The sequence below is a fragment of the Diceros bicornis genome, chromosome 1 (assembly GCF_020826845.1).
Source record: "Diceros bicornis minor isolate mBicDic1 chromosome 1, mDicBic1.mat.cur, whole genome shotgun sequence".
NCBI classification, from domain to species: Eukaryota; Metazoa; Chordata; class Mammalia; order Perissodactyla; family Rhinocerotidae; genus Diceros; species Diceros bicornis.
In genome coordinates this window covers 91,067,596-91,094,730 of record NC_080740.1, presented here as the reverse complement: position 1 = coordinate 91,094,730, position 27,135 = coordinate 91,067,596, and the positions used below count along the sequence as shown (strand labels likewise).

Here is a 27,135-nt window from a genome sequence, read left to right as displayed (position 1 = left end):
CCAGAGGCACCTGGCTCATGGGTGGCAAGCCACAAATATGTGTTGGCCGACTGACTGCTGAGTGCCACCTCCCTGTGCCAGCCTTGCTCTCCAGACTGAGGTCCAGTGTCTGCCGGGAGCGGAGGAGTTACTGGTTTGGCAACAGCGTGGAAAGTGTATAGAGTTTGAGAGTTGGGAGACCTCCTTCCAGGATGAGCCCCACCCCTAACCAACTATGTGGCCTTGAACTGGTCACTTCTTTCTCTCTGAGCCTCTGTGCTGTCATCTGTCAATGAGTATGTTCATCATACCTCTCACAAAGATTGTTGAGAAGGTCAAACGCAGTCATGGATATGCACTGTGTTTTGCGAACCATAAGGTGCAGACACCAGTGGGTTTCATAAGCGTTCTCTGTGAGTCCTCATCTGCCGTGGGACGAGTCTCAGCGTTCTGCACCAGCCTTTCCTGCAGCTGCCACCTGTGCTTCCAGACTCATCCCCTTCGACTTCCCCATGCACACCCAGGCTCAGTGCCCCTAACCCCGGGGCTGGGCCACAGGCACTCCCGCACATCTGCTCAGCCACACACATCCAAGTGCCCTCAGGAGTGTCCTTCCCTCTGCCCCAAATGTTTTCTCCCCTGAGTCTCTCCCCTTCAGTAGAAATGAACTGACCCCCAGTGGGCACTTAAATTTGATCTTCAAGCAGGAACAAGTGGATTCCTACCCAGGCTGTCAAAACCCAACACAGGGAGCCCCAAGCAGGGATCAACAGCATCCTCATGAAATTAATGCATGAACTGATACAAGCAGGATGATCACTTCCATCCACACGCCCACCCCAACCCCTCCAAGGACAAAGCCCTCCCTCTGCCCTGCTGCTTGGCTCTGGGGCATCAAAGTCTTATGAGGAAGGGTGGCCAGTAGCTGTTCGAGGTGGGGGCCGGCCTGGGCAAGGGGCCCCCTCTTCCTTTGATGCTGACATGGCTTCTCTGTTTGTGTTTTGCAGGTCCTCCCGTAAGTGTCCTGGATTATGCTCTCTGCTCCTGAAAGATAAGACATTTTGTTCTCTCTGTTGCACTTCCATGAAAATAATATTTGGTTAGAGAGGTGTGTCCTATAAAAAAAAATCAGTCCTGGACAGAGGCCATATTTTTTTAAATTTGTAGATGAATGCCAGCACAGCATTCCATGGCTTGACTTGCCCCAGGAAGCATTCTATGACCACTTTCCTTCCAAGAGAGCTGCCAAGAGCCTGGCTGCTCCTCACCAAATCTCTGGCTCAACTTGGGGCACAGAACTGAGCACCATGCCCATATTTTCTAAGTGCCCTGCAGCAGGTGATCTGTTTAAATGCTTTTGTCTCATGTGCTTTGGCAGAAAGGGCTCTGGAGTCAGGCACTTATGCCGGGAATAAGTTGGGCTTGATCACTAGATCCTGGGGTCCATTTTCCTTCTTTGCCAAAATATGTGTGACTCTCTGAGTTGGGCAGCTGAGACCTCACGAGCCCAGCTGGCCAGTGAGGGCGGCGAGTTGAGAAAGGGGTGAGGGAGGGCTGGCTGCCCGAGACAGCATTGAACGCAGGGGATCATCAGTGGCCCCGGAGATCCCGTTCCTTCTCCAAGACATGTGACAAGTCTGCCTTTGATTCGTCTTGGCAGTTTTTCAGAGCCTGATGAATCCAGACGAATCAATTCAAGAAGCACATTGACAGTCTGCTTGAGCCAAAATTAACCTTCTAAAGGAATTCCTTTCAGATGAGCAGTTTTATTTTTGACTTCCATTTACCATGATTCATTTCCCGAACGGCACCCTTTGGAATCCGGGCTTCTCAATACTTGTAGCACTGCATTGAGCCAAAAAGCCAGCCAGCAAGAATGTGTAGATCTATTGGCCACAAGCAGTTTTTCGCTGTTGAGTCATTCCTGGCTGTCACATGGAGGCTAGCCTGTGTGAACTCGCTGAAGTGCGTAATACAGAGGGCTATGGAGTGGGTTTTTTTTTTTTTTTTTGAACTTGGCTGTTGAACTATTAAGTGTATTAAACAAATGCAGAATGCCAAACCTGCAGCCTGAGGTGGATGCCAATGTGTGGGGCACTGGCCAGGCAGTCACTGCTCAGAGCACATGGGGCCAGAGAAACATCCAGTAGCGACAAATGCCCACCCCCTCATATCTCTGGCTTCCAGGGCTATCTTTCTCAGTTCACCCATCCCAGTGGCAACAGGCAGGAAACCCGTATCTGCTCTCCAGGCCCCTCAGCAGGTCCCCTGTAAGGAGCATGGCCCCATGTGTCCCGGCTGACACGGGGAGGACACGTGTAGGGGCATGCCCTGATGGCCCCTCCAGCCTGGCCCTATGAAGCGGGAAATGGGTGCTCTGTCCCCCAGACCGGACAGAGCCCTGGTGTGCCCCCTGAAGAAGTCAGTTACCAACTGCAAACCCCGCAGAATGTGGGGGGATCTGGGGCCCTGATTCAGTGCTAAGTGTTGCCATATGGTTTTCTGCCGAAAGTCTGATTATTAATAACATATTAATTACCACAGGGGCAATCAGGACGAGATGGCTACCCGGTAATTTGCCATTTATTTTTTGCTCTCTTTGCCCTTTCTCTCAAGCCAGTGTTCTTCCTCTGAGCCCTTATTTAACTGTCTGCACTCCTCTCTGCTCTGCTCCTCGGGCCGCAGTCTTTCTGTGCAGGGACTAGCACTAGCGCTGTGAAGAGACAGGATGTGCAGAGCTGCAGGGCCGGCCTGGCAGGAGCCGTCTGCACAACAGCTGCCCTGCAGGCAAAGCAAAGAGGCTTCGAGAGGGTCTCACTGGCCTTCTGAATCCACCCACACTGCTCTCCTGCCCAGTGCATCCCTCGGGCCCAGGGTCCAGCCCTTGACTGTGGAGTGCCCTCCAGGCTGGCTTGGCTGCTGACCTCTTCCCAATGGACAGGGGACTCCTGTCCCAGCCCACCGTGTCCTGTCACCTCTCAGGAACAGGAGTCTGCTTGGTTCCAATTTGGCCTTTTTGGTGTCATCACTTCTCAGATCTTTTATAGTTAAACCTAAAAATTAGCTTATACTTGGAACCAACGTCCCCAGCGCGGGCTGGGTGAGCACCACATAGAAGCGGGATGAAGGCGGCTGTGCAGTATCGAGTCTTGCACAGAAGTTAGGACCATGACACGGCATCCAGAAGTCCCGATGCGTCAGAGCAGGGGTGAGCCCAGGGGAAGTAGAGTGTGGCAGCACCATCCTTTTGGGGACAGATTTGTTCTGTGCCTTCAGGCCAGGGAGATGCAGGCAGGGAGGAAAACGTTGATTGACTCAGAGGCCTGTCTAAGGACCAAATGTGTCCGAGTCAGAGACATGGCAATGCAGGGGAGGGTCCTGCAGGAGCCACCTTCCCAGAGGCTGTGGAGGGCAGTCCAGCCCCAAGCAAGCGTCAGGGGGACCTGCGTGGACTCCAGCGCTGTGCCTCCTAGCTGGGTGTCCAAAGGGGAAGGGGAGTGGCAGAGTGAGTGGGTTTCTTCCCCCATTGTTGTCTCCTCTGAGCGCACGGTGACCCCAGAGTCCCTTCTCCCTGTGAGCATCAGAGAGGATGGTGGCTGATGGTAGGAATCATTTCTCCCATGTGAGGGGCAGGGGGCTCCAGACCAGCTGCAGGGGGTCCACCTCCCCCAGAGGCCTCTTCTCCCTCAGCCACCATTCCTGCCTTTCCTCCCAGGTCGGGGCAGGGTCGGGGCGCTTGTGGGCTCTGTGGGCGATGGTCAGGAGTCTGGGTGCACAGTTAGGCGGCTGGGGGGTGACCCACATCTTTACCACTCACTGGCTGTGAAGCCGTGGGCAAGCTCCTTGGCTGCCCTAAGTCTGTTTCCTTGCCTGTGAAGAGGAGAACGGGGGTTCAGGTGAAGTAAGGTCACACCTGCAGCACCCAGACACCATGAGTCACAGCAAATGGTGGTCGGGTTACTGGAGCCGTTATGGGGCTGTCAGGGAATTAAGCCTGAGGGCTAGTGTGTGTGAGATGCTTGTTGCCAAGCCTGGGCCAGAGATGGGGCTCGTGAATGTTAGGGTGGGGAGGCCACTGGATGTGCACACAGTGTGTCCACCTGGTGTGAAGTTGGAAGCTTCCTGGGAAGGAGGCAGGTTAGGCCCTGTTTGCAGGCAGCTCCGGCAGCCAGCGCCCTTGGCCCTCCAGCTCCTCATCACTGGGGAGCGCTGAGCAGGCTGGGCCAGGGGATAGGGGAGGGAAGCTGGCATCACACCCACAGTTGCCCCGGGGCCGGTCACCCCTTTTCCTGAAGTCGCCCCGCCCCAGTTTGAACACACACCTCCGTCTCCACGCGGATCCGGCCATCTTCCCTTGCTGGGCTCTGCCCGCTGCTGGGTTCACGGCGTTCATGCCTCCAGTGCCAGGAGCCAGCCGGCTAGCCCAGCTGTGTGCCTCCAAGCACCCTCATCCCAGCATTGCCGCACGGGCCATCCGTCTGTGAGGCCCACAGGGTGAGGGCGACACCCCACCTGGCGTTGCCTGCAGGAGGGAAAGCAGGCCCATGCCGGCAGGGGGAGGGTGGAGGGACTTGCGCAGGCTCTCAGGGCCCATGTATTTTGAGCTGAAATCCAGATCTCTTGGCCTGTGGAGGGCCTGGCTCCCAGCCTGGAGTCTGTTTACAGACAGCTCCATGTGGTCACCCCCGAGGTTAGGGCGACTGCCGCAGCGCGAGGAGCCTGGGCCACCTAAGAGGCATCTTGTGTACAGAGAATCACGTGACCTTCCAGTCAGTCCGACCCAAGTCCAGATCTGGCTCAGCTGTGCGGGCTTGGGCAGGTACTCGACCTCATGGAACGTGGCGAGGTCACGCCCACAGAGCTGCAGAGCCCAGGTGCAGCGCGGTGTGCGGCAGCCCCTCCATGCTGTCGCCGTCTCCTCACGGCGGAAAGCCTCGAGGGAAGGAAGGACGGGCTCGGGAAATCGTTCTAATCCACCGGCACACATGGGCAGCATTTGGAAAGGCAGGCAGCTTTGAGAAAGGGCAGTTTGGTAGATTTCAAGACCAGCCTCAGGGAGGATTTTCTTTTCTTTGTGCTAAAAACATGCCACTTCATTAGGCAGAGTAAAAGCAAGAAAAGAGTTGCACGGGAGGGTGGTGGTGGAGACTGTGCTGGCTGCGTGTTCTGGATTAATCCAGGCCATCCCCGCCCCTGAGTGAGACCAGCTGAAACCGGGTCCACGTGTGGCCCGATGAGGGTGGGGGGACACACGGGCATAGGAGCCACCCACGTCCGTGGGACAGGTGGTGGACTGACAAGGCCAGGTCACCTTGTCCATGGCCTCCTTGTTCAGAGGCGGTCTGTCCTTTCTGCTGCAAGGGTTCAGTAATAGCTCTCTGCCGATGACAAAGGAAGCGTGTTTATTATAAAACCTTCCCAAAATAGAGAAAAGCACAAAAAAGGAAAAACAGTCATCCATAACCCTACCACCCACAGATAAGTCCTCTCAATATTTTAGTATTCGTTCTCCCAGCATTTTTTATGTGCAAGTTTGCTTTTATTTTTATTATTCTAAAAATGGGATTACAGTGGACATACTTTCTTGTAACCTGTTTTTTTCACTTAATATAACATGAGATTTTTCCATATCATTAAGAATTCTTATAGAATGTAATAGCTACATAGTATTTTATCAGATATATTGTATTGTATATAATTTATTTAAGCAGTCTCCAAGTTATATTATCTATATGGACAATTTTTCACCCTTATAGTCAACATCCTAGGAATAAATGGAGGCTTATTTCCATGATTACCTCCTTAGAATAAATGTCTAGAAGTTGAATTGCTAGACCAAAGGGTTTGCACATGTGTGAGGCTTTTGACGTGTTTTGCCAAATTGCCTTCCACAAGGCTGTACTAATTTACATTCCCACCAACAGCATATGAAGGCTGCATGTTTCCCCAGGCCCTGGCCGCCTGTGGGTATTATCAGACTTTTAAATCTATGCCAATACAATAAGTTTGAAAATATATGGGTATATGTATGTATCTTGTTTTAATTTAGGGTATATTTTCATTAGAAGTATGATTTTATTTTTTTATTTTTTTGTGAGGAAGATCAGCCCTGAGCTAACATCCATGCTAATCCTCTTTTTGCTGAGGAAGACCGGCTCTGAGCTAACATCTATTGCCAATCCTCCTCCTTTTTTTCCCCCAAAGCCCCAGTAGATAGTTGTACATCATAGTTGCACATCCTTCTAGTTGCTGTATGTGGGACGCGGCCTCAGCATGGCTGGAGAAGCGGTGCATTGGTGTGCACCCGGGATCCGATCCTGGGCCGCCAGTAGCTGAGCGCGCGCACTTAACCACTAAGCCACGGAGCCAGCCCAGAAGTATGATTTTAGAGATTAAACCAGTTTTGATAAATTTCTGTAATTCTAACTGCCTCCTGGTGGTTAAGGTTGGAATTGCAGGCACAGAGTTTAAAGAGGAAATCACCAGCGTTTGAGAGCTTTCAGATCTCAATTGATCCAGGGACAGCAGACATCATGGTGTCAGCAGCATAGGGGGAATTTTGAGCTCAGACCATTGTGAGTCCAAGTTGGGACCTGCAGAAGAGCCCTGGACACAGCACTCTTCGTTTTGGGGTAGTAATCAGCACTGATGTTGCTAAAGTAATTTTGCCATCTTATAAACAGGAAGCTTGGCTCTGTTCAACAAAGCTGGAAGATGTCATGCCCTGTGCTGGGTACTTGGGTGGCTCAAAGAGGGATCAGACCAGTTGCCGTCTTTGGAGAGCTGTGGGGAAGGGGCCAGCACAGCCCATTTGCTATGGGATGGAGAGGGAGGAACGATTATGGGTCACTGTGATCTTCCCTGAGGTTTCTTATCATGACCCCTTCTTCCTCTCCAAACTGTGGCTTCTCTCTGACTTGAAAAGGCTTGTCTGTCGTGCAAGGCTCAATCTTGCATACACCTTGACTTTTGCACAGAAAACAAGACCCTCTCATCATCCGCTATTTACAATGTCAAAACCTTCACTTCTCCTCTTTGTTGGTATTTTGACTTCTGACTCTTACCATTGAACTTTAGTGACTTTCTGGTTTGTTTTACACCTTCAGAATGCAATTTAAACATTTCTTGAAAAATGAGTTTTTGGTAACATCTTCCAGGACTTAAGGTTTCTGTGCATTTGAACGTGTGAGGAGATTGTTAGGCTGTGAGGCCAGAGACGTGTGGAGATGGTGAAACCCAGTGACTGCCAGGGTGCAGAAGCCTGGGGCTTGGGGGAGCGGGCCCACCTCAAAGACACCTCAGTCATTGACTCTGTGCCAGGTGCTTTTCTGGGTCTCTGGGCCAGCAAGAGGGACAAGGCCTCTCCCTGTGGTGGGGAGGAGAGAAACAAATAAACAAGAAAGCTTCAAACTGAAATGTGCTAGAAAGAGAATACAGCAGAGATGTGAGGAGGGTGCTGACTAGGTGGATGGATAGGTGTAATTTGGATTAAATAATCAGAAGGCTCTTGGGAAAGGTGACATTTGAGCTGAAACTTAAATGATGAAAAAGATGCAGCGATCTTGGGGGAGAAGTGTTCCTGGCAGAGGAGAAAGGAAGTGCACAGGTCATGAGTTTAGAACAAGCTCTGTATGTCCAGCGTACACTGGAGGCCACTGTGGCTGGCGTGAGCGAGCTAATGACAGGGAAATAGTACAGGAGGAGGCCAGAGAGATCTCTGGGGCTGCGTAGGGTAGAAATTTGGGGGCCACGGTGAGAGGCCAGGAGGCCAAGGAAACTTGGCTCTGTGTTTATAGAATCCACTTGTCCCCAGAGACAGACAGCCATGCCAAGGGCTCAGAGGTTCCCCCTCCTGAGGGAACTAGAAGAAAGGACTGTCCCTTCCCATCTCCCTGAAGCCCTTCCAACGTGCCAGGGAAGCAAGTGCAAGTATGGAGTGCTTGCTGGGTGTGCTCACACGTGCTCTCACCCTGGGAGATGGGTGGTGTGGCCCTACTTGACAGACGAGGCAGCTAGCTCAGAGGGCGGCAGGACTTGGCTGAGACACAAGGCCCACCCACATGGCAAAGGCCAGATTGGCACCCAGGCTGTGAAGTCTGCTCCAGCACACCAGCAGCGCTGCGCTCAGGACTGTCTGCACTGGCGGGAGGGTCCTCCTCCTCGCACCAGCTGGAGAAACAGGTAGTCAGAGTGCATGCTCCGCTTCTCCTCCTTGTCCCTCCTGTCTGGCCCCAGAGCTCTCTCCCCACGCACTGCACTCCACCCGTTACCCAATTGTTAACACCCTTTCCTGCTTGCCAGAAAACCAAAACAAAAACTGAAGTCTACTTCAATCGAGAAGTCCATTTCTCCGTTCTGTCTTCTCTCCTGTTCCGCATTCGTAAGTCTGTATCATAGCCGTTATTAGAAATTAGGAAGAAAAACGTCCTCCTTGTGATGAAATGTTCGGTTCTGTTTCCCTGGCCAGGGTCCTGGGCCTGTCAAGGAGCAGCTGAATGGAGCAGGCCCCACATGGGGACCACCGCCCTGCCCCAGGCGGTCACTCACCCCTTCTGGGCCTCTGTGTCCACATTTGCCAAGTGTGAGGCGCGGCCCGGTGAAAACATCGGAATCAGATCTGTGCAGCGCTTCACAGTGAAAGCACATCCCACCCCCATATGTTAGGATTCGTGGCCATTTGTGGACTGAAAAACCGAAGCTTGCAGTGGCCATGCTGCTTTCCCAGATCTCACGGCGGTGAGCAAAGTCGCCCCAGGACCCAGACGGTGGTTTGTCGTGCTACCACATTCACCTCTGGAATCCCCGTGATTCTCCCGCCAGCAGGTGGCACCAGTTCCAAAGGCCTGTGTTAACTGGGGCAGATCTCCAGCCCCTGTGCATCCTATCTTCCCCGTCCCTGAAGCAGCGCTGGAGGGCTCCAGCTTCCGCCGTGTCGTTTGAGGGAAGGAGAGAAGGCCCGCAAGGCCTTTGGAACCACACGTCCCACTCAGCAAGTGCTCATAGGTCCCCACTGATTTGGGGTCTGAGCTGCATAAGCGATTTTCTGGGCCTGGCCATTTCTGTTGGGATTCTGACCACAGATGAAGGCCCGTCACCCACCAATCCCACCCGCTAGGTCCCGGTCGAGCATGAGTCTCCCATACAGAAATCTTTACAGTACAGTGGGCAGGGCTATAACACGTACAGACAGGGCTTCAGGCCCCACGGCGGAAGGAGTGGCTAACTCTGCCTGGCACCAGGAGAGGCCTCATAGAAGAGGGACATTTGAGGTGTGTCTTGAGGGATGAGTAGGAGTTTGGCAGGAGGATAAGGTGGGAAGGCTCCATGGAGCCACGGGCTCCATGAACACAACAGGACGTGCAATGTGGTCCCATGTGCCCAGGGATGGTGACTCTGAGGGCGGGCAGGGAAAGGAGGAAGGTGATGCTGAGTGAAGGGCCCCCACCCACCCAGCAGAAGAGTTTGGAGGCCATGGAAGCCCCTGAGTGCCATGGACAGATGTGTATATTGAAAAGGCCTCCCTGGCTACAGGGCAGAGACTGGAGGAAGGAGGTCCAGGTCAGAGGTGACCGCAATAATTGGCAGATGAAGCCTGAATCAAGAATGTCCCCGTGAGGATGGAGCAAAAGGCAGCAGAATCTCAGGAGCTGCAGGCCAGCTCTGACGGGTGAGGGACCAGAACCAGGACTCCTCACACTTGGCAGCGCCAGGAGCCTTCTGGCTAAATGCACGGAGCCATGGGGGGCAGGGGGCAGGAGGTGCCCACCGTCTCCAGAATCAGCAGTGGAGCACTGGCAACTCCGGCCCCAGGGACGGCATAAGCTGTGAGCTGAGATGGGTGAAAGAGACAGGGCCTCAGCCTGGGACCAATTTCGAAACGAATAACTCAGTTGGACTGTTTGGAATTAATCCCAGAGCACCACATATTCATATGCTTTCTTGCACTCTCTGAGTTCAAAAACAGCTTTGATTGTAAAAATGTAATTAGTTAAATGATTCATCTGTAATATCCCAAATGCATCTGTTTTTAGATTTCAACATCCTACATCTCGTTTTCATTTGACCCCTGCAGTGCTGCTCCCCAGCTCCCCAGATTCTGGGTGGAGCAGGGACGGGATGAAATCAGATTTCCTGAGCCCCACAACGGCCCCCAGATTGGAACCTCAGGGAGACACAGCCGGGCCCGAGGGAAAGGACCACATGCTGGCCTTTCCTCCCCAGGGTCCGTTGCAAGCCCGGGGCAGACAATTCTTGACTCAGGCCCCTTGCCTTTGTCCCATGCCTTGTCCCCAACATCCTCTCGAGTGACACATGTAGGGCAGCCAAGACAGGAGGCCTGATCTGCAGCTCCTGCCCTTGGTTCCCAGAGGCCTCACTCACCCTTTGCAGCCTTTTGCATCTTCCTGGCAGTGGCCGGGGAGCCCCCAGCCCCGGATTTCAGCTTCTGAGACACCTCCTCCCAAGTCCAGCTCTGGGAGAACACTTAGCAGGGACAGCACTGCGGGAGGCCGGCAGGTGTGGGATGTTTGTCTTGGCCGTTGCAGGTGTGCCTGTGATGACATCTTTGCAGGGTGGTGCCCTCCAGGCTGGTTGCTGGCTGAACCTCTTCCCACTTCCCCAGGCAGCAAAGCACCCTCCAGCATCCCCATCATGCTGTGTGGAAGAGTGTGCTCACAGACCTGCAGCAGGTCATTGAGGCAAACTCAGGTCTACTAGGTACATAGACTTGAGAGAAAGCAAGTATTTGGTCATGAAGCTGGTCCACCCAGCTTCTCCTGAAATCAGGATGTGGCCCCGTGTCCTGCCCGTGCAGTGGAGAGAGAGTGAGCTTTGGGGCTCCATAGACTTTGTGGCCTCAGGCACATCCCTAACCCCTCTTCAGCAGTTGGGGGAGCCAGGGAGATGTCACCACTGGAGCCCTAGCACTGGGCACACAGGCTGCATTCAGTGACAGTTCCTGCCACTGTGATGGTCACCGACCCCAGCAAGGGGAGCCCTGGAGGCTGAAGGAGCCCCTCTTGGGCCAGTGTCCCCAGTGCCCAGCATCCTGGCCAACCTCCCAGGCTGTGGCCCAAGAGCAGGTGTCAGCAGGTGCCCAGAGCAGCATTTGACAGGTCAAGAGCGCCCTCTGGTGCTCCCAGGCCCAGCTCGGGAGCCAGTGGGAAACTGGACATTCATTCATAGAGGGATCCACTTGGCAGTTGGCTCATTCAACAAATATTCATTGTGTTCTCACAATAGATGAGGGACTTGGTTTGGCATTTGGAATACAATAGCAAGAAATACATCCAGGGGTCCCTACCCCCTAGAAAGATGTGGTTAAGTGGGAGAGAGAATCAAAATTCATGGGAATTCCAACCTCCTCAGGCTGCTGTGAGCGCCTGTAACCCTGGCCTGGCCTGGTGGGGATCAGGTGTGCCTCCCCGAGGAAAGGGGTGTAAGCTGAGGTCAGAAGGCTAAGTAGGTGCTGACAAGTGGGGAGCTGCTGGGCAAATGTCCAGACAGAAGAGGCAGAGAGAGGGTGCACCCAAGACAGGCCAGGCTGGTAAGGGAAGAGGAGAGTAGGGATAGGGGGCCAACAAGCCAATGACCCTGGAGTACCCAGCCTCACTGAGCCAGTTGGCTCCTCCCCAGGGGCCACAAGATGGAGGGAATTTGCAGTGGTGTCCAACCTCTGAAGGGCCGGATTTAAAAACTGTGCAGATCTATTGAACTACCCAGAAAGCAGTGAGTTCCCCATCAGTGGAGGTGTGCAAGCCAGGGCTGCACAAGCACTTGTCAGGAAGGGTATCTAAGGAAAGATTGGCCCCAGTGGGTCATCTCCCATACAAAAGGGGGTCTTTGCACCAATGGGGCCTTCTTTTTAGGGCTACTCAGGCCCAAACTCAATGGGAGGGCAGCAGCCCAGCTGAGGGCCCTGGGGTGGGAGCACTTCAAAGATTCACAGACATCCCTCAGAGCCAAGCCTGTGGTGGGCAGTGGAGCCTCGGGGACAGTCACTGTGGGGAGGGGAGGTGGCGGGAAGACAGAGCAGTGGGTAATGCCAGGTCTCAGGGGCACCTTCTGAGCCATGCTGTCCCGAGCAGGCTGCTTCCCTTTAGACCATCTCCGTCATGTAGACATCTCCATCAAGCCACACTGGGACTATCACCCTTCTGCTCAGCTGCTGCTCCGTCCTGCTGGATCTCCACCCTAGCAGAGGCTGCCACCGAAATGGGTGCCCCGGCCTGTCTGCTCCTTCTAGTGCCTTCCACCAGACCAGCCCCATGTGCCTGAGCCGGAGATACCGGGCCAGAGGTGGCCCTCAGACAAACACAGCCCAACTCACTGACCCATCTTCCATCCTCCTGTGTCCAGTGGGAGTCAGCCTCATCCCCCCCACGCACCCAGGAGCAATTTTTCCTGATGCCTGACAGGGTAATCATGTAACTGGCAAGTGGGTCATTTAAGTGGGGATTTGGGGATCAGTTCAAAGGCATAGCAGCATGTCTTCTGTCCACGATGTAGAATGTGGACATACGTGTAATTGCTTCCAGCACACGTGGGATATTCACTGAGCGTGCCCTCTCCCCAAAATAGGAGCCAGCTGGCTCCTGGCCTCACAGAATTATAGAGCTGAAAGGGACCTGGAGATTGTCTAGGCTGAGGGCTGCAAACCCAGACGCCCCTGCAGGGCTGGCAGCTCACCTCGATGGGGCAGTGGGCCAGGTGTGAGGCAGTAGGGAGGGGTGGAGCCTGTGGCCCTGGGATGGTGCCCAGCTAAAGGAGCACTTGACCCAGCAGGTATTGCCAGGCATGTGGGCCCCGGGTGAGAGATCTTCCAACTTTTCAAGAAAAGTCCAAACTCTGGATGTTTATGTGAAATATCACAGTTTTTAAATGTTGCAACTAATTCTGTCAGTTTTGGTCTTTTTTAACTGCACAGACCAAACCAAACCTGGCTCCAGGCCAGCCCTGTCCAGGCCCAGCTCTTCACTGTACAGACGAGGAGCGGGGGCACTGCAGCAGTGGCAGGCCAAGGAACAGGTAAGGGGTAGGGCCCTGACCTCGGCAGGCCCCAGGGACCTCGTCAGGCTGAAGCCCCTGCAGCTTACTGTGAGCTGGGATACAATAGGCAACAGCAGAGCCCACCCTACTGAGCGCCCCAGATCCCGGGAGGGGCTCCCCAGGAGGAACTGTGTGCCTCCTCCAAGGCACAAGCTGCAGCCAGGCTGGACCTGAGAAGTGAGGGTCCTTTCTTCCCTCTCCCTAGGGCAGGAGTTCGAGTCTGGAAAATTGCTGAGCGTGGACAGTCTTGCTGTGGCCCACGTGTGTGCAAACAGCCTGGCCTGAGAAATCAGAACCACATGGTGCTGACCTTCCCCGAGGGGCTGCCCACCCAGCCCCTTGCCCACTGGACAGCCCTAATGAGGGAGCCTTCACAGGAATGCACACGTCCCAGCCAGAACCCCAGGCCCCAACCACCTTGTAATTTGATGAATTGTCAACATCTGGGCTGTAATTACTGGGCCCTGGACTGATAATCCTGGTAAGCCCCCTCATCCAGGGGCCCCGTCCCAGTGCATTGTGAGTGCTCCGTTCCCCGACGGGAGCCATCAGCATTAATTACAACCAGAAAGCAAGTCAGTCACCCAGCTCCAGCCGGTCTGAGCATTTATTCCTGTCTGCATCTAAACATGGCTAGTTTATTACTTTCGTTCAGTTCAACAGACGTTCTGCTGATTGGGAGGCCTGAGCCGCAGCCGACAGGATCCCTCCGAGGCCTCATTCGATGATGAATTTTGAGAAGCTCCAGCAATGGAGCCAGCCTGCTCCACGTCCAAAACTTATTTCCCCAAGAAACCCCCCCTCTTTTGCCACACTTGTTAATTTTTCTCAAAAGATGGCTCTGTGGAGCCCTGCTTAGGAAATACTCAACGGGATGTGGGAGGGGTGAGCAGACCCGTGAAGGTAGGAGAGGTCAGCAGTGGCACAGCCCAGCGTGCCACTGCAGGCCACTCAGAAGGCCACACCAAGCTCACTCCCCAGCACTGCCCTCCCCTGGGCCAATGCAGACCCCAATTCTGTGTCAGCCTGCCTGTAGGGGCTCATGTCTTGGGTTGGTCTGGGAGAGGAGGAGACAAAGGAGACTGACCTGGGACGCATCTTGCACTTGTCATTTGAGAGGAGAGGGCAAGACCTCCATTTTACAGGTGAGGAAACTGAACCTCTGGGATTCTCAGGTCTTTGAGCAAGGCCTGGGGTTGAGCCGGCCCAGGGCTGAGCCAGCACTGGGGACTCTGGCCGCCTGGCCTGCTTCTCATGTGCAGCCCATGGCTTTGTCTGCTTCTCGCCCATCCGGAAACGTTCTGGAGCTCAGCTGATCTCCACAGGGAAAGAGTGATTGAAAGCAGAACCCAGGCTTGTAAACAGCTGTGGGGTTTCATGGAGGGCAGAAGGCGTTGAAAACCTCTGCTGAATACCACAGCTTTGATCATGTGGGGGTGGGGGACTGAGCCCCGCAGGCACAGTGCTATGGCCTCTGACCCTCAGGATCACCCACCCTGTAGAAGCTGAGGCCCCGAGGGGAGACTCGAGCCCTGGCAAGGCCCAAGCCCTGCCTTCGCTCCGGGGCTGCCTGAGCACTGTTGCTTCCCACTCCTCCTGTGGGAGACTCAGGGAAAAGAGCGAGGCCAGCTGGTGGTGGGCACCCCATAGTCTGGGGCAGAGGAGGGCTGCCTTGATGGAACAGGCCCCCGCCACCAAGGGCACGTCTCCACCCGGGCTGGGGCCCTGTTCTTCCAGACTGCCCGGCTTCCCAGAACGGCCCCGTTCTGCTCAGAACCACCTTGGGTTCGTTGGCTGGGACACTCAGCCTGGACTCTGCCCACACTTGGTCCAGCCTGACCATGGCCCCACCCCGTGTTTGTTCTTGGCTCCCTTCAGACAAGCCCCTGGCCTTCCCCGGGGTGTTTCTCCTCCTTGCAGTGCACCCCAGAGCCAGGCTCAGGCCTCCCTCCAGCCCATGGAAACACCTGGTTCATAGATGGGCCCCACAGCCTCCTACCACAGTTGCTTTGACTCAGCCAGGCCCTGAGACAAGGGATCCGGTGAGGCTGGGAATGTTGCCCTCCTGGAAACCCACAAGCAGAATGATGGCTCAGACAAATCTTGTGGGAGAGAAACTATTTCACAGGGTGTAACACAGTGTTTCTCAAACTTACTTGACTGTGGAATCCCCTTCCTCAGGCAAGCCTATTACTCTGCAGTACAGTGTTCTGTGGGACACCAGTTTGAGAAAGGCATTATGTAGAGTAACTATGGGCAGGGCCTGTCCTCTAGGTTCACAGCCCAGGGACCAGCCTCCCCCAGGACAAGAGGAGTCAGAATCATGCCCTCCAGCCGGGCTGTTTCCTTCCTCTGCCCCACTCCCCTCTGTCTCCTCCTCAGTGACACCCAGCAATCACTGGTCACCCAGCAGCCTCTCCAAGGGTCAGCTGTTGCCCCAGACAGAGGATTCAGGGGCCTAGGTGTCATCAGAGAGGAGCCCAGAGCCACCTCCACAGACTGAGGCCACGGCTGTGGGCGGGCTGCATCCCCAAGGCCGGCGTGCCCTCTGTTCTGTATGTAAGCACACACAGTATTTCTGTGTTGGCCGCGGGATGCTGCTTGGCATCAGGTCCCACCACGCACAGCTCCCTTCTTGGGTTCCCGGGGAATTGGAGGTGACTTTCCCTTAGCCCCGCGGTGGGCGTTTCCAAGAACACTCATACTGCACCCTCTGCCTTTATCTGGAAACTACAGATTTCATTCACTTTTTTACAACTCCAAGTCCTGGGATCCGAGAGCTCTGTGATTCCAAATATAGGCAGGGCCCTAGGTGGGAAGCTTGGTTTTCTGCCACTTACGGGGCTTCTCACACACCAGAAAGAGGCCTCGGGGACCAAGGCTGCACCATCAATAACCCCGTCAATGTACCAGGGACAGTCTTGGAGTTGGCAGAGGGCAGCATCCGCCTGGGAGACAGGAGGCCCACGGTCACTCTCAGGACGGGGCAGCCGAGGTCCGGCCATCAGAACTCTTCCAGAGACTCTGGTGGGACTGAGATTCCCCCTGTGGTGTTGAAGCCAAGGGCACATCCTGGGATCCCTTCTGCAGCGGACACTTCTAGAAAAGCAGGACAGCAACGGCTCTGCATGCTTCACATCAACCCAGCAGACGCCCCAGAGCTGGGCCTGGGGACCCAGCGATGCACCAGAGGCAGCCCCAGCCCTGGAAGAGGCCAGACCAGAACACACACTCAGTGCCTAGGCCTGGGATGGGGGCTTTGGGCTCCAGAGCAGGACGTCATCCTTCAGGAGTGAGGCTCCCCAGAGGGGCTCAAGTAGGAGGGCAGAGTAGTTATATTTGCCTTCTAGAAAGTTCTCCAGGGCACTGTGTGGGACAGACTACAGGTCTTAGTCCAGGGAAGAGCCATGGGGATGATGCCCGGGGTCTCACGTGAGTGTTGGGCTGCCCAGAGTGAGGAGGGCAGGGCCAGGAGCCAGTCTCCTGCAACCCGAGGCAGATGGACCCACAGGTGTATACTGTTCAGCCCATCCAGGGCTTTAAAAGTAAGAAAGGCAGGGGCTCTGTGTTTGAGCTTCTGTAGGCGGGGACTGCTTCCTGAAGGATCACACAGAAGCTGGTGCCAGCACTGCCCCGGGAGGGGTGCCGGGGAGGCGGGGGGGAGGCTCACGTTGTCCTGTCCCTTCTCCTGTTTACACCTTTCACTCAGTGCACAGAGACCCTTCCAGCAGAACCTGCACACACAGGTCAGCAAGGAGGGAAGGCCCCTCTCCCTGTTCTAGATGCCGAGGCCCAGGGTCACGAGGTGGCACATGGGAAAGCCAGGATTTGATCCCAAGTGTGTCTGGATCCAGAGCCTGCCCCCTCCAATGGCTCCACGTGCCTCCTGGAGCTCAGCCACAGGACGTTCCTCTAGAAGAATAGGGACACGGCTCTGTGGCAGACAGGCTGGGTGGATGCTGCTTCTCTCTGGGGAAGCTCCCAGAAGAGGGGCCATTTAAAGCTGGGCCTTGAAGAATGACTGGGAGTTCTCCAGGTGGAGGAAGGACACTGCAGTGGAGGGAGATGAGAAAGCAGAGCTTGGGTCCAGGAAACAGCATGATGGATGACAGTGCATGGGGCCTCAGGGGCCCCAGATATACCCGTGAGAACACTAGAACAGCTCTTTCCCGCTCCCTAGGGTTGTCAGGAGCCCCCAGGTGCTGCAGAGTTTAAGGGAAAACTGGAGTGAAGCCAGGGCAGGAACAGCCGTGCTGGGGAGACCAGGTGATGAGGGTGCTGGGGCTCAGAGGGGTTGACTGGCTCTCCCAGGGTCACACAGCAAGTGTGTCTGTCTGATCCAGTGCTCTCTCTGGCAGAGGGTCAGAGTGAAAGAGAGTCCAGAGAGCCCTGCCAGGGGAGGGTTTGCTCAGTGGGAGAGACAGACGGACCAGGAATCCCCGTACTGTGAGGCTCCACCTCAGGTCCCCCAGGGTGGCCATCTGTCACCCCTGTTGCCCGTACTGCAGGAGAGGGAACACTGCATGAAGAGTAGGGCCTGTTTCGGCCCGTGGACGGTCCCACTGGCTCGGCTTCCTCATCTACGGGGGTGCCCCGGCACCTTCCTCCTGGGGCTGCAGTGCAGGCAGACGCCTTGAGGGTCTGGCAGCGCTCGGTGGAGTCCAAAGTGATGAACACGCGAGGACGTGCCCCGGAAAGTCTCCCCATCTGTGGTCCTAAGGGGCAGGATGCCCGCTTCCCTGGGACCTGGCCCTGCTCTGTGTCCCAGCCTTTATTGGGGGTCGCCTTCACTTCACGTGGTCCAGGCCCTGAGGCTGGTACTTGTCCCCAGCTGCTGCCAGTGACTTAGCTGTGAGGCGCACTGTGTCCTCCCTTTCAACATAAGAAGAAGAGAGAGCTTTGTTTAGTTCTAAGCTGCACCGTAGACTCTTTGGCATTTTGGTCTGCATCATGGTGTCTTTTAGTCCGTGCAGATTAACAGAGGGGTGAAGCTTGCGCTGCATTTGGGCTCAGTTCAGCAGGACACACGGGTGCGCACAGGCCCTGGGTGCAGAGTCTTCAGTGGCAGCCATGCTGGACGAGGTGGCTGGGGGCCCGTCGATAGGCGACGTCCGGTGGGCAGTGGGGTGGAGCAGGGAAGATTTGAACAGAGGCGGACTAGAGGGGAGAGAATGGCCAGAAGCCAGGCAAGGCCGCTGTGCGGGCTTGCGTGCAGAAAGGAGGTGGAACTGACCACCGTCCTGGGCTCCAGCCCAGCCTGGTACCGGCTGCCCGGCCGTGGGCCAGGTCTGCCCTCGCTGGGCCTCAGTTCCCTCCTCTGTCGGACAAGGATGGTAACACCTGCCTTACACGGTTGCTGTGGTGGTTCAGACTGAGTGGGGGCCACGAAGAGCTCCCAGAAGAGACCGAGGATGGGACTGGGCCCCGCGTGTGTTATTGCAGCTGAGAGGGCTGGGCCTGGGTGAAGGGTCCCGGGTAGAGATGCAGAGGGGGGAGTGGTCCTGAGGAGGCCTTGCAAGGCCGGAGCATGGGCATGAAGAAGGAGCAGGACCCAATTGTAGTGGACTGCTGAAGGGAGGAGGCCTCGGGCATGTGGATCCAGGGGTCAGGACAGCCAGGAGCCCACAAGAGGAGATGGGCCAGCTAGGGCAGTTCCTGGTGAGCCTCAGGTGACAGGGACGGGACTGCGCCTGTGACTGAGGCTGAGGCCCTGACCAGGAGCCTCCAGGGCCTGGCCCCTAAGACTTTGGAATGGCCCCGCTCCTCATCTCCTGGGACCCCAGCTGCCCCCAGGCCATCACCCTAGTTTTCAGACCCTCAGCAGACCCTGGGGCTGGTGGCCAGGAGCACTTAAGAGATCAATTTTCAGGATTTTCCTGGTTTCCTGCCCGGAGCGAGGCCCTGGTGCGAGCACACAGTGGAGTGCCCACTCTCTCAGCCTCTGGGGAGTTGGCACATTGGCTCTATCCGCTCAGGGCAGCCTGGAGGTTGAGCCAGGAAACCGGCGGTTTACTGCTGGACCCGACAGGCAGGGTCACCAATTCTCCGACTGTGTCCAGGCCCAAGGAAGGAGAGACCAGCTTCCCGGAGCCAGAGATTTTCTCGGAGGATGAGTAGCTCTCACCAGGTGGAGGAGGCAGGGAAGGGCATTGCAAGCAGTGGGAACTGCCCAAGCAAAGGCATGAAGATGGGAAAGAAGCAGAGAGTGCCGGGGGCAGGAACAGGGACACAAGACGACTGAAAGGCAAAGGCTGGCCCTGGCCACAGAGGACGCTGGGCCAGGGAGTGCTACCTCAGCTGTGGAACCACGGGAGTGACAGGGACAAACCCGTGTGAGGCTGTGAGAGACCAGAGATCGGGTGTCGATGCCGAGACTGGAGCTGCCCCTCTGCTCGAGGGCCCCTGCACGCTCCCTCCTCCTGCCTTTGCTGGGCTGTTTTCTCTGCCCACGGTGTCCTCGCCCCACACACGCTGGCTCTGTCCAAATCCCCAGATGCTACTTTCTCAAGGTGGTGCTCCCTGATCTTTTCCAGTCCCCCCAAAGCCAGATGTGCTCTCTCCCCGCTCAGACCCACCCCTCACCACCCATGTTGGCGTTGTGTGATACATATTTGCACACGGCTCATCTTTCCTGCTGCCTTTCCTTGGTTTGACTCAGCACACAGTTACCGGCACGTGCTCCACGCCAGGCCTCATCAGAGACTGGAGCACAGGGGTCAGACCCTTCTCCTGGATCCACTGGAAGACTTGTATAGACCACATCTTAACAATACATTGTGTCATGTGCAACAGCTAGAATATGTGCTGGGCACAAGGCCAAGTGGCCTAACTCTGGGAAGTGGAGAGGCCTGGAGGGCTTCATGGAAGAGGAGGTAACTGAGCTGGAGATGCACAAAGGCAGGAAGAATGTGCCAGGCAGACAGGCAGTGCATGCAAAGGCTCAGGAGAGTGGAGCTGCCTAGAACATTTGCTGGGGTCAAGGGTGAAGGGTGAAGCATGTGTGTGTGGGGATGAGGGGACAGTGACAGGGAGGAGGACAGCGGTTGGCAGAGACCGGATGGTCTCAGTCTGCGGCACCCCAGTGGGCTTCCTCTACACTCCCACGCAGAGGTGGAGCTCAGCGAGGCTTTGTTGAGTGGGTGGGTGGGTGCACAGGTGAGGGGGCCTGGTGGGGGCTGCTGTGCAGTGGTCACTAGCCCTCTGCAGACACCACAGAGCCCCAGGTCCCCCAATGCCCCAGCTCACAGGACCCACCTTTGTGTTGCTTGCCTTCTCTCAGCCTTGACCTTTGCCTGCAAAGGCCACAGCAGTGCAGGACTCTTCAGTTACGTCCAGTTATGTCCCTTCCTGCTGCTCTAAGAAAGCACCAGAGTCTGGGTGGCTCATAGACAAGAGAAGTCTATTTCTCACAGTTCAGAGGCTGCGAGTCCAAGACCAGGACACAGGCGTGGTCGCGTTCTGGGGAGAGCCCTCTCCCGGGTTGTGGGCTGCTGACTTCTCGCTGTGTCCTCACATGGTGGGGAGGAACTAGAGAGCTCTCTAGGGTCTTTTATAAGGGCACTAATCCCACTCATGGGGGCTTCACCCTCATGACCTAATCACTCCCAAAGGCCTCCCTGCTAATACCATCATCTTGGGGGTTAGGTTTCAACATGTGAATCTGGGGCGACACAGTCAGTAATAACAAGTTACAACTGACAAAGGCAGTTCAAGCTGGCTTAAGAGCAAACAAAAGTATTAGCTGGCAGCTGGAAGTCCACAGGGTATTTTCAGCTTCAGGCCCTTCGCCCACTTTCTCTGTCTCTCAGCTCTGCCTTCCTCTCTGTTGGCTCTTTCTCAAGCCCCATGGTGCCCCAGGAGCTCCAGGCTTAGTCCCATCAGGAGAAAAGAGCCCACTTTCCCCGAAAGCGCTACCATTCAAAGTGCCAGGCGTGACGCTCAGCCCCAAACCAGTTACCCTGCTGAGGGAATGCAGTCACACGCCCAAGCCCCATGGGGTGGATGGGGGTGGTTTTGGAGAAGAAGTGGGGCTCTGCTGTCAGAGGAAGGGATTCTGGGCAACGTCCCCACCCAGAGGCCTTGTGAATATACCCGGAGCCTGGGCTCAGGACAGGCTCTGGTCTCCTGTCACTTGATAGTGCCTCTGGGTCGTAAAACATCGAGGAATGCCTTTCCCATGTATAACCTCTGCTCTCTCTCTCTCTTGTCTTCCAGGGGCCACTGGGTCTGGATGGCAAGCCTGTAAGTGATGACAGGGCAGTTCTAGGTGGTCCTGGGATGGGGCTGCCCCAAGGTATGGGAGTGACCGTAGGGCACCAAAGGGAAGGGCCATTGAGAACCTGGCTCAGGGCAGAGAGAAGCCATTTGGGTATCAAACTTGAGTTCAAATCCAGCTCCACCACCTGCTGACGGTGCGACCTTGGGGAGGCCTCTTCACCTCCCGAGCCTGAGGCTCCTCTCTGTCAAACAGGCACATTAATCCTCCCCACAGGGATTCTGGGGATGTGGAGAACTGTCGATAGCCCCATCCTTGGCATCTAGTCAGTCTTCAAAACACACAAGTCCCTCCCAGCAGGCCCCAGGCATGGAGCAGCTCCCCATACAGTCTCAAGACTTAGATGGTGGTCATCAGGCTGAGGGGTTCTCAACAGCTGAGCCAGGAGCCTGTGGTCCACAGGCATCCTCAGCAGAATGAATAAGATCACAGACAGACAGCATAATAAAATAAATAATTGGATGTGGGTGGGTGGGTGGGTGGATGGATGGATGGAAGGAAGGAAGGACAGATGGGTGGATGGACGGACGGATGGATGGATGATGGATAGATGGATGGAAAGAAAGAAGGACGGATGAATGGATTGATGAACAGATGGATGGATAGGTGAATAGATGAATGGATGGATGGATGGATGGATGGATGGGTGGGTGGAAGAAAAGTCAAATGAAGTAATGAATCAATGATTGTACAGACAGTTGGATACGTGGAAGAGTAGGTGAGTTAGTGGGTGGGTAAATGCACGATAGTTGAACAGACAAGTGAGTGAAGAAATGAATGACCTAACAAATGATTGAAGAGTTGACTGGTGCATTATTGAAGGATGGAGGAAAGAACTGACTGCCTGGATGGACAAGTTGAATGAATGAACGAGTGAATCCATTACTGGCTGAAGGGAGAATGGATGGTTTGGGGAGGGATGAAGGCAGTGAGCAGGTCAGTCCCTGACCAAGAATATCGGCCACAAGCTGGCCTGCCACAGCCTGGCCCCCACCTTGGGGACTCTGAGCCCCACAGTCAGTGCCCTCTGGCCTGACCTTCTTCCCTAGAAGGCCCGGTAAGGTGGCAGGATTGAAAAAGACACGTTTCCCTGCAGCCAGAGAGTGATGGCAGCCACCACCCCCACATTCACGCACGCCTGACTCTGAGAGCAGTGGCCTCCTCACCAACACCCGGGCACAGCAGGTGCTGAGCAGGGAGGGCTCTGCTCTCTGGGGGTCGTGGCTAGCACATATGGCCCTGTCCCTGCTGAGAGGATGCCAGGGCCCTCACTGGTGACCCCCGAGTCCCCCATCTCCCTCATGCTAGGACTGAGGTGTGGAGATTCCTTGGGGCCAGCACAGGCAACCCTTATTAAGAGCTGACAGGCTTCTGTGTTTTACCGCTTGACCACCCATAGCTCTGCTCAGCATCACCAGCCATTCTGTCCTCAAAGCCTTAGGGAAGCAGGAAGCAGGGCCAGCCTTGTCCTTCTCACTCACACCTGTTCTTTCTCCACCTTCCTTCTCCAGGGACTTCCAGGCCCCAAGGGAGAAAAGGTAAGTGATGCTAGAGGCTGTCCAGATGCAGTAGGCTGATGAAGGATGCCAGAAACCTGCCGCCAAACCCCAGTTCCAGAGCGTGACCTTGGGCATGTCATACCCCTCCTAGAGCCTCAGTTTCCCCATCTGTAAAGTGGGGCTAGTAGTTCCTACCTCCTAAAATGGTTACGAGGCTTACATTTGACAATTTAAAGTACACGGAGGGTTAAATCTGAGTTCTCCTGGCACCGGAGCATGACAAAACTCAAAGCCCAGTCTGCTCAGAATGACAAGTTTCCACAGTAACTAACCATGAAATGGGGGAGCCAGGAGAGCCTGGGGCATTGAACAATGACTGTTGATGGCATTCTTTGTGGGAAGGATGCCCCCCCAGGAAAACAGGTGACAGAGAGCTGTTCCTGGAATCTTTGCAACTCTTTGTGAGAAGGGCTTCCCTGGTGTTTGGCACTAAATGTCACAGCCACACCCCTGGAGGGCTGGGACCTCCAGGTGCCTCAGAAGGGAGCAGGGGAGGGACCAGAGCAGACCTGGGTGTGGTGGGATGTGAGCGCTTCCAGGGTAGGGCTGGGTGTAGCTGGGCCACGTCCACTCCTGACACCTGCTGTGGTGTGGCCCACTTAAGGAAGGGCGGCCACAGTTCCAGTCCACCATCAGAGCTGAGCAAGGCACAAGATCTGGTGTTCAGAGCCTCAAGTTTGCATTCTGGCTCCACCACCAACTGTGTGGTCTTCCACAAATTGCCTGGCTCTTTGGGCCTCAGTTTCTCCATCTGTAAATTAAAACCAACCTCACAGAGCCATGGGGAAGACACACGAGGTCACAGTCTGCGTCCTTTGTAGATAATGAGACACTCGTGCACTTGGCAGGTGCACTGATTACCTTCCTGATGGTTCTGGCTGATGCCACTGAGTCGTAGAAATGATTAAGGCAGGGGCTTTGAAACCAGAGAGAAATTGGTGTCTTGGCACCCATCGTTGCATAAGGCACTGCCCCAAAACTTGGTGACTTAAAACAATCAATTATTGTCCCTCATTGTTCCAAGGTTCAGGGATTCCGAGAAGACACAGTGGGAGCAGCTCGTCTCTGCTCCACCATGTCTGGGGGCTGGCAATAGATAACAGACCACCTGGTTCCAAGCCCTGGATCTGCTAGCTGTCTGACTTTGGGCAGGTTACTTAGCCTCTCTGTGCCTCAGTTTCCTCACTGGAAATGGAGATAAAAATAGAGCCTGCATGTTGTATTTGTTAGAAGGAAGCGAGACCATGTTTGTGAAGCACTGAGCACAGAGTAAATGCTCAATACATGTGAAGAGGTAGTAAAAGTTGTGGTGATGTATCTGCCTATTTTTTCCTAGGGTGCACCAGGAGACTTTGGCCCCCGGGTAAGAAGTGAGCAAGACCCCCTCACCCACCCCACAGGGCTTGTTTTATGTTATAGTGAGCATATCTAGTGTTTCTGCTGGGTCCCTACAGCTTATCACAGAAAGAGGTGGGTGAGCAGCTGTCCCACTGCATGTTTTCACTTAAAAGGCTGCAGGGTGGAAGCCCCTGCACAGACGGGGAGTCTCTGGCAGACGTCCCCAGGATGCTTTTCACCGTGGATGGGCAGACAGTGGGGCTAGCACTGGTCCCAGATCAGAGACTGACCTTCTCGAGGGCAGGTGGCTCCCCACGAAGAGGGAAGGCTGTGGGGTCAGTGGCCCTGAGCTCAGACTCAGCTCTGCCACTTGCCTGCCAAGTGACCTAAGCGAATTACTTTCCCCTCTGAGACTCAGTTTCTCCCACTGTGAGTGGGGGCGACAGCCCCTACCCCAGGCCGCTGTGGTGAAGGCTCATTGCAATCATAAAAGTGGGTACCCAGCACCCAGTGTGGGGCCAGTAGATCAGAGTGTCTGCCCACCCCACCCCTGGCCCTCAGTGCCTCCTGGGCCCAGGGACTCAGAAGTGCCTTGTGCCCAACCTGGGGTCTCTTCAACGGAGGCTGAAGCAGAGTGGAGACCCCAGCTGGGGTGGGCCTCACAAAGCGGGTCCCAGCCCGAGGGTCGCTTAAGCGACCCTAGACACGTGGCCTTGCCATTTCCTCCACAGCCCAGGCAGGAAGTAGTGGAGGCCTGACCACGGAGGCTGAGAGGTGGGCATCAGCTGCCCAAAGAAGGCAAGAGAGTGGTGTGCTCCTGGTTGTTTTTAAGAAGGTCGTGAGGTAGAAATTGCAGCCAGTGGGCCCATCACATAGGGCGAGCCTCTGCAAACGCTGGAGGCGGGAATGGAGCGGAGAGTGAGAGAGGGGAGGGCACTACATATGGGGAGTGTAAAGGGAAGGCGGCTGCAGCACGGAGAGTGTGGCCTGGGTCCCGGTCCTGCTGTGCAGCCTCGTGGCTCTGAGCCCCGTCTGTGAAGGGAGGCCAGCTGGGCGCACATCACAGGGCGGGCAGGAATGTGAGCAGGGAGCCAGGAAGGGGGCTGGCCAGGCTGGGTACCCCCAAGACAGAGCTGATCTGTGCTGGGCCTTTGATGGGAGGGTGATGGCAGGGCCGCACAAAGCTGGTGAGATTCCCTGAAGTCAAAGAAAGGGCGCCTGTGTTGAGTTTGGTACCTGCTGAGAAAAATCCTTTTGCGTGCTTTCTGGTGAGTATGGAAGCTGATCCTCCAAACAGAGAGGCCCGCTCCTCAACAGACTAGAACTCCCCCAGCCCAGGTGTCATAGAAGAACAGATCCCTTCCCAAGCGCCTCCCCTCTTCATGGATAAACTCCTTGTGGTCCCCATGTTCCAGCCACCTGTGAAACATCCTCCACCTCTGGAAGTTCAGTGGCTTAAAACAACAATGGGTCACTATCTCTCATGACCCCTTGGGTTGGCTGGGGTCTCTCCTGTTGCAGCAGAGGCGGCTGGGCCTGGAGTCTAAGGTGATGTCATCCTCACATGGCCACAGTTGATGGGCTGTTGGCTGGGAGCTCGGCTGGGGGACACGCACATGCGGATCTCCCTGTGGCTCAGGCTTCTCCCCACATGGCAGTGGGGGTCCTAAAGGGGCATCCCAAGAGTCACACTCCAACAGGCAGGACGGGGGAACCGCCAGGCCAGTTAAGAGCTACATCCAGGATGGACACAGCATCACTTCCATGCATTCTATTGAGCACATCAGTCACAGGGCCCACCCAGAGTCAGGGAGTGGAGAAATAGACCCCAGCTCTTGACGGGGAATGTCAAGGTCACGTTGCAGAGGAGCCTGTGGGACGGGAGCGAGCGTAGCAGCCCTCTTTGGAGAACACAGTCTGCCACTCCCAATTACCACGCTGCCTTTCTCTGGGCTGCTTTAAGTGGCTTTGCCTCCAGAAATGGCCTGTGGTTTTCTAAATCACCCTCCTGCCTTTCTGACCACAAATCCTGTTTGCTGACTAGATGGTTTTCCCACGGCTCAATCCGGGCTTTATAAGTAGAGACCATCACAGGTACAACCGCCACGTCCTCAAGGTAGCTGGCCAAGTAGCGTGTCTGGGCCTGCTGGTTTGCGAGCCTCCCTCAGCCCACCCCTGCATGTCCTGGGCTAGACCTCAGCCGTCAGATCCCTGCGCTGGCTGGCCTCAGTTCCCGAGTAACTCGGGAAGAATCTAAACACCTCTCCTAGGACCTGCTCAACTGTCTAACCCATTTTCTGCCAGTGGTTCCCAGCCTGGAGCCCTGAGCTATGAAAGGAACAGCGGAGGGTGGAGTGTCTTCAGATAATTCTGAATACAGTGTAAAATGAAGCAGGAATTACCCACCACCATCACCACCCACAGCAGGGTGGCCTAACCAAACTGTCTATACCTGGAGGTCTGTACCATCAGTCAGGACCCTGGCTGTGTCAGAATCATGAGAAGATCTGTGTGATAGACACTGAGAGCTGAGTTAATTTTTTAATTGGGAAAACTAGGGAACTGTGTCTTAGTGCCATTGGCTCGAGAGGTGAGCTCATTCATATCATACAGTCTGTGGATGAAAACTGTCTAAAGGAGACCACCTGCCTCAGTGGCCAGAGGAGACGCTGCCTCTCCTCGCTCTGTGACCCTGGATAAGTGATTACCCTCTCTGACCTCAGCCACTCCATCTGTAAAATGGGACAACAGCAGTGCCCTGGCCAGAGGGTCACAGGGTTGGGCGAGACAACCTCCAGGAAGTCCTCGCCCACCAGCACTGGGCACACAGCAGGGCCCCCTCCACAAGAGGCACCTACCTTTCTTGGCTACAGGAAGGTTGGGAGCTGCTGGCCCCGTGAGCCGGCTGTGCCCTATTACTGTGCCCTATGCCAGGTG

At 55.5% G+C, this 27,135-nt stretch overlaps 1 protein-coding gene across 1 annotated transcript in view; it reads left to right on the top strand.

The window, feature by feature from the left end:
- The window catches only part of COL23A1 (collagen type XXIII alpha 1 chain), a 319,908-nt gene that overhangs the window by 269,612 nt on the left and 23,161 nt on the right, over positions 1-27,135 (top strand). The window contains exons 4-8 of the mRNA XM_058547505.1: positions 987-994; positions 2,524-2,550; positions 21,241-21,267; positions 22,813-22,839; positions 24,197-24,223. Of these exons, the coding sequence (XP_058403488.1) occupies positions 987-994; positions 2,524-2,550; positions 21,241-21,267; positions 22,813-22,839; positions 24,197-24,223 (116 nt within the window). The remainder of the gene's footprint in view (positions 1-986; positions 995-2,523; positions 2,551-21,240; positions 21,268-22,812; positions 22,840-24,196; positions 24,224-27,135) is intronic.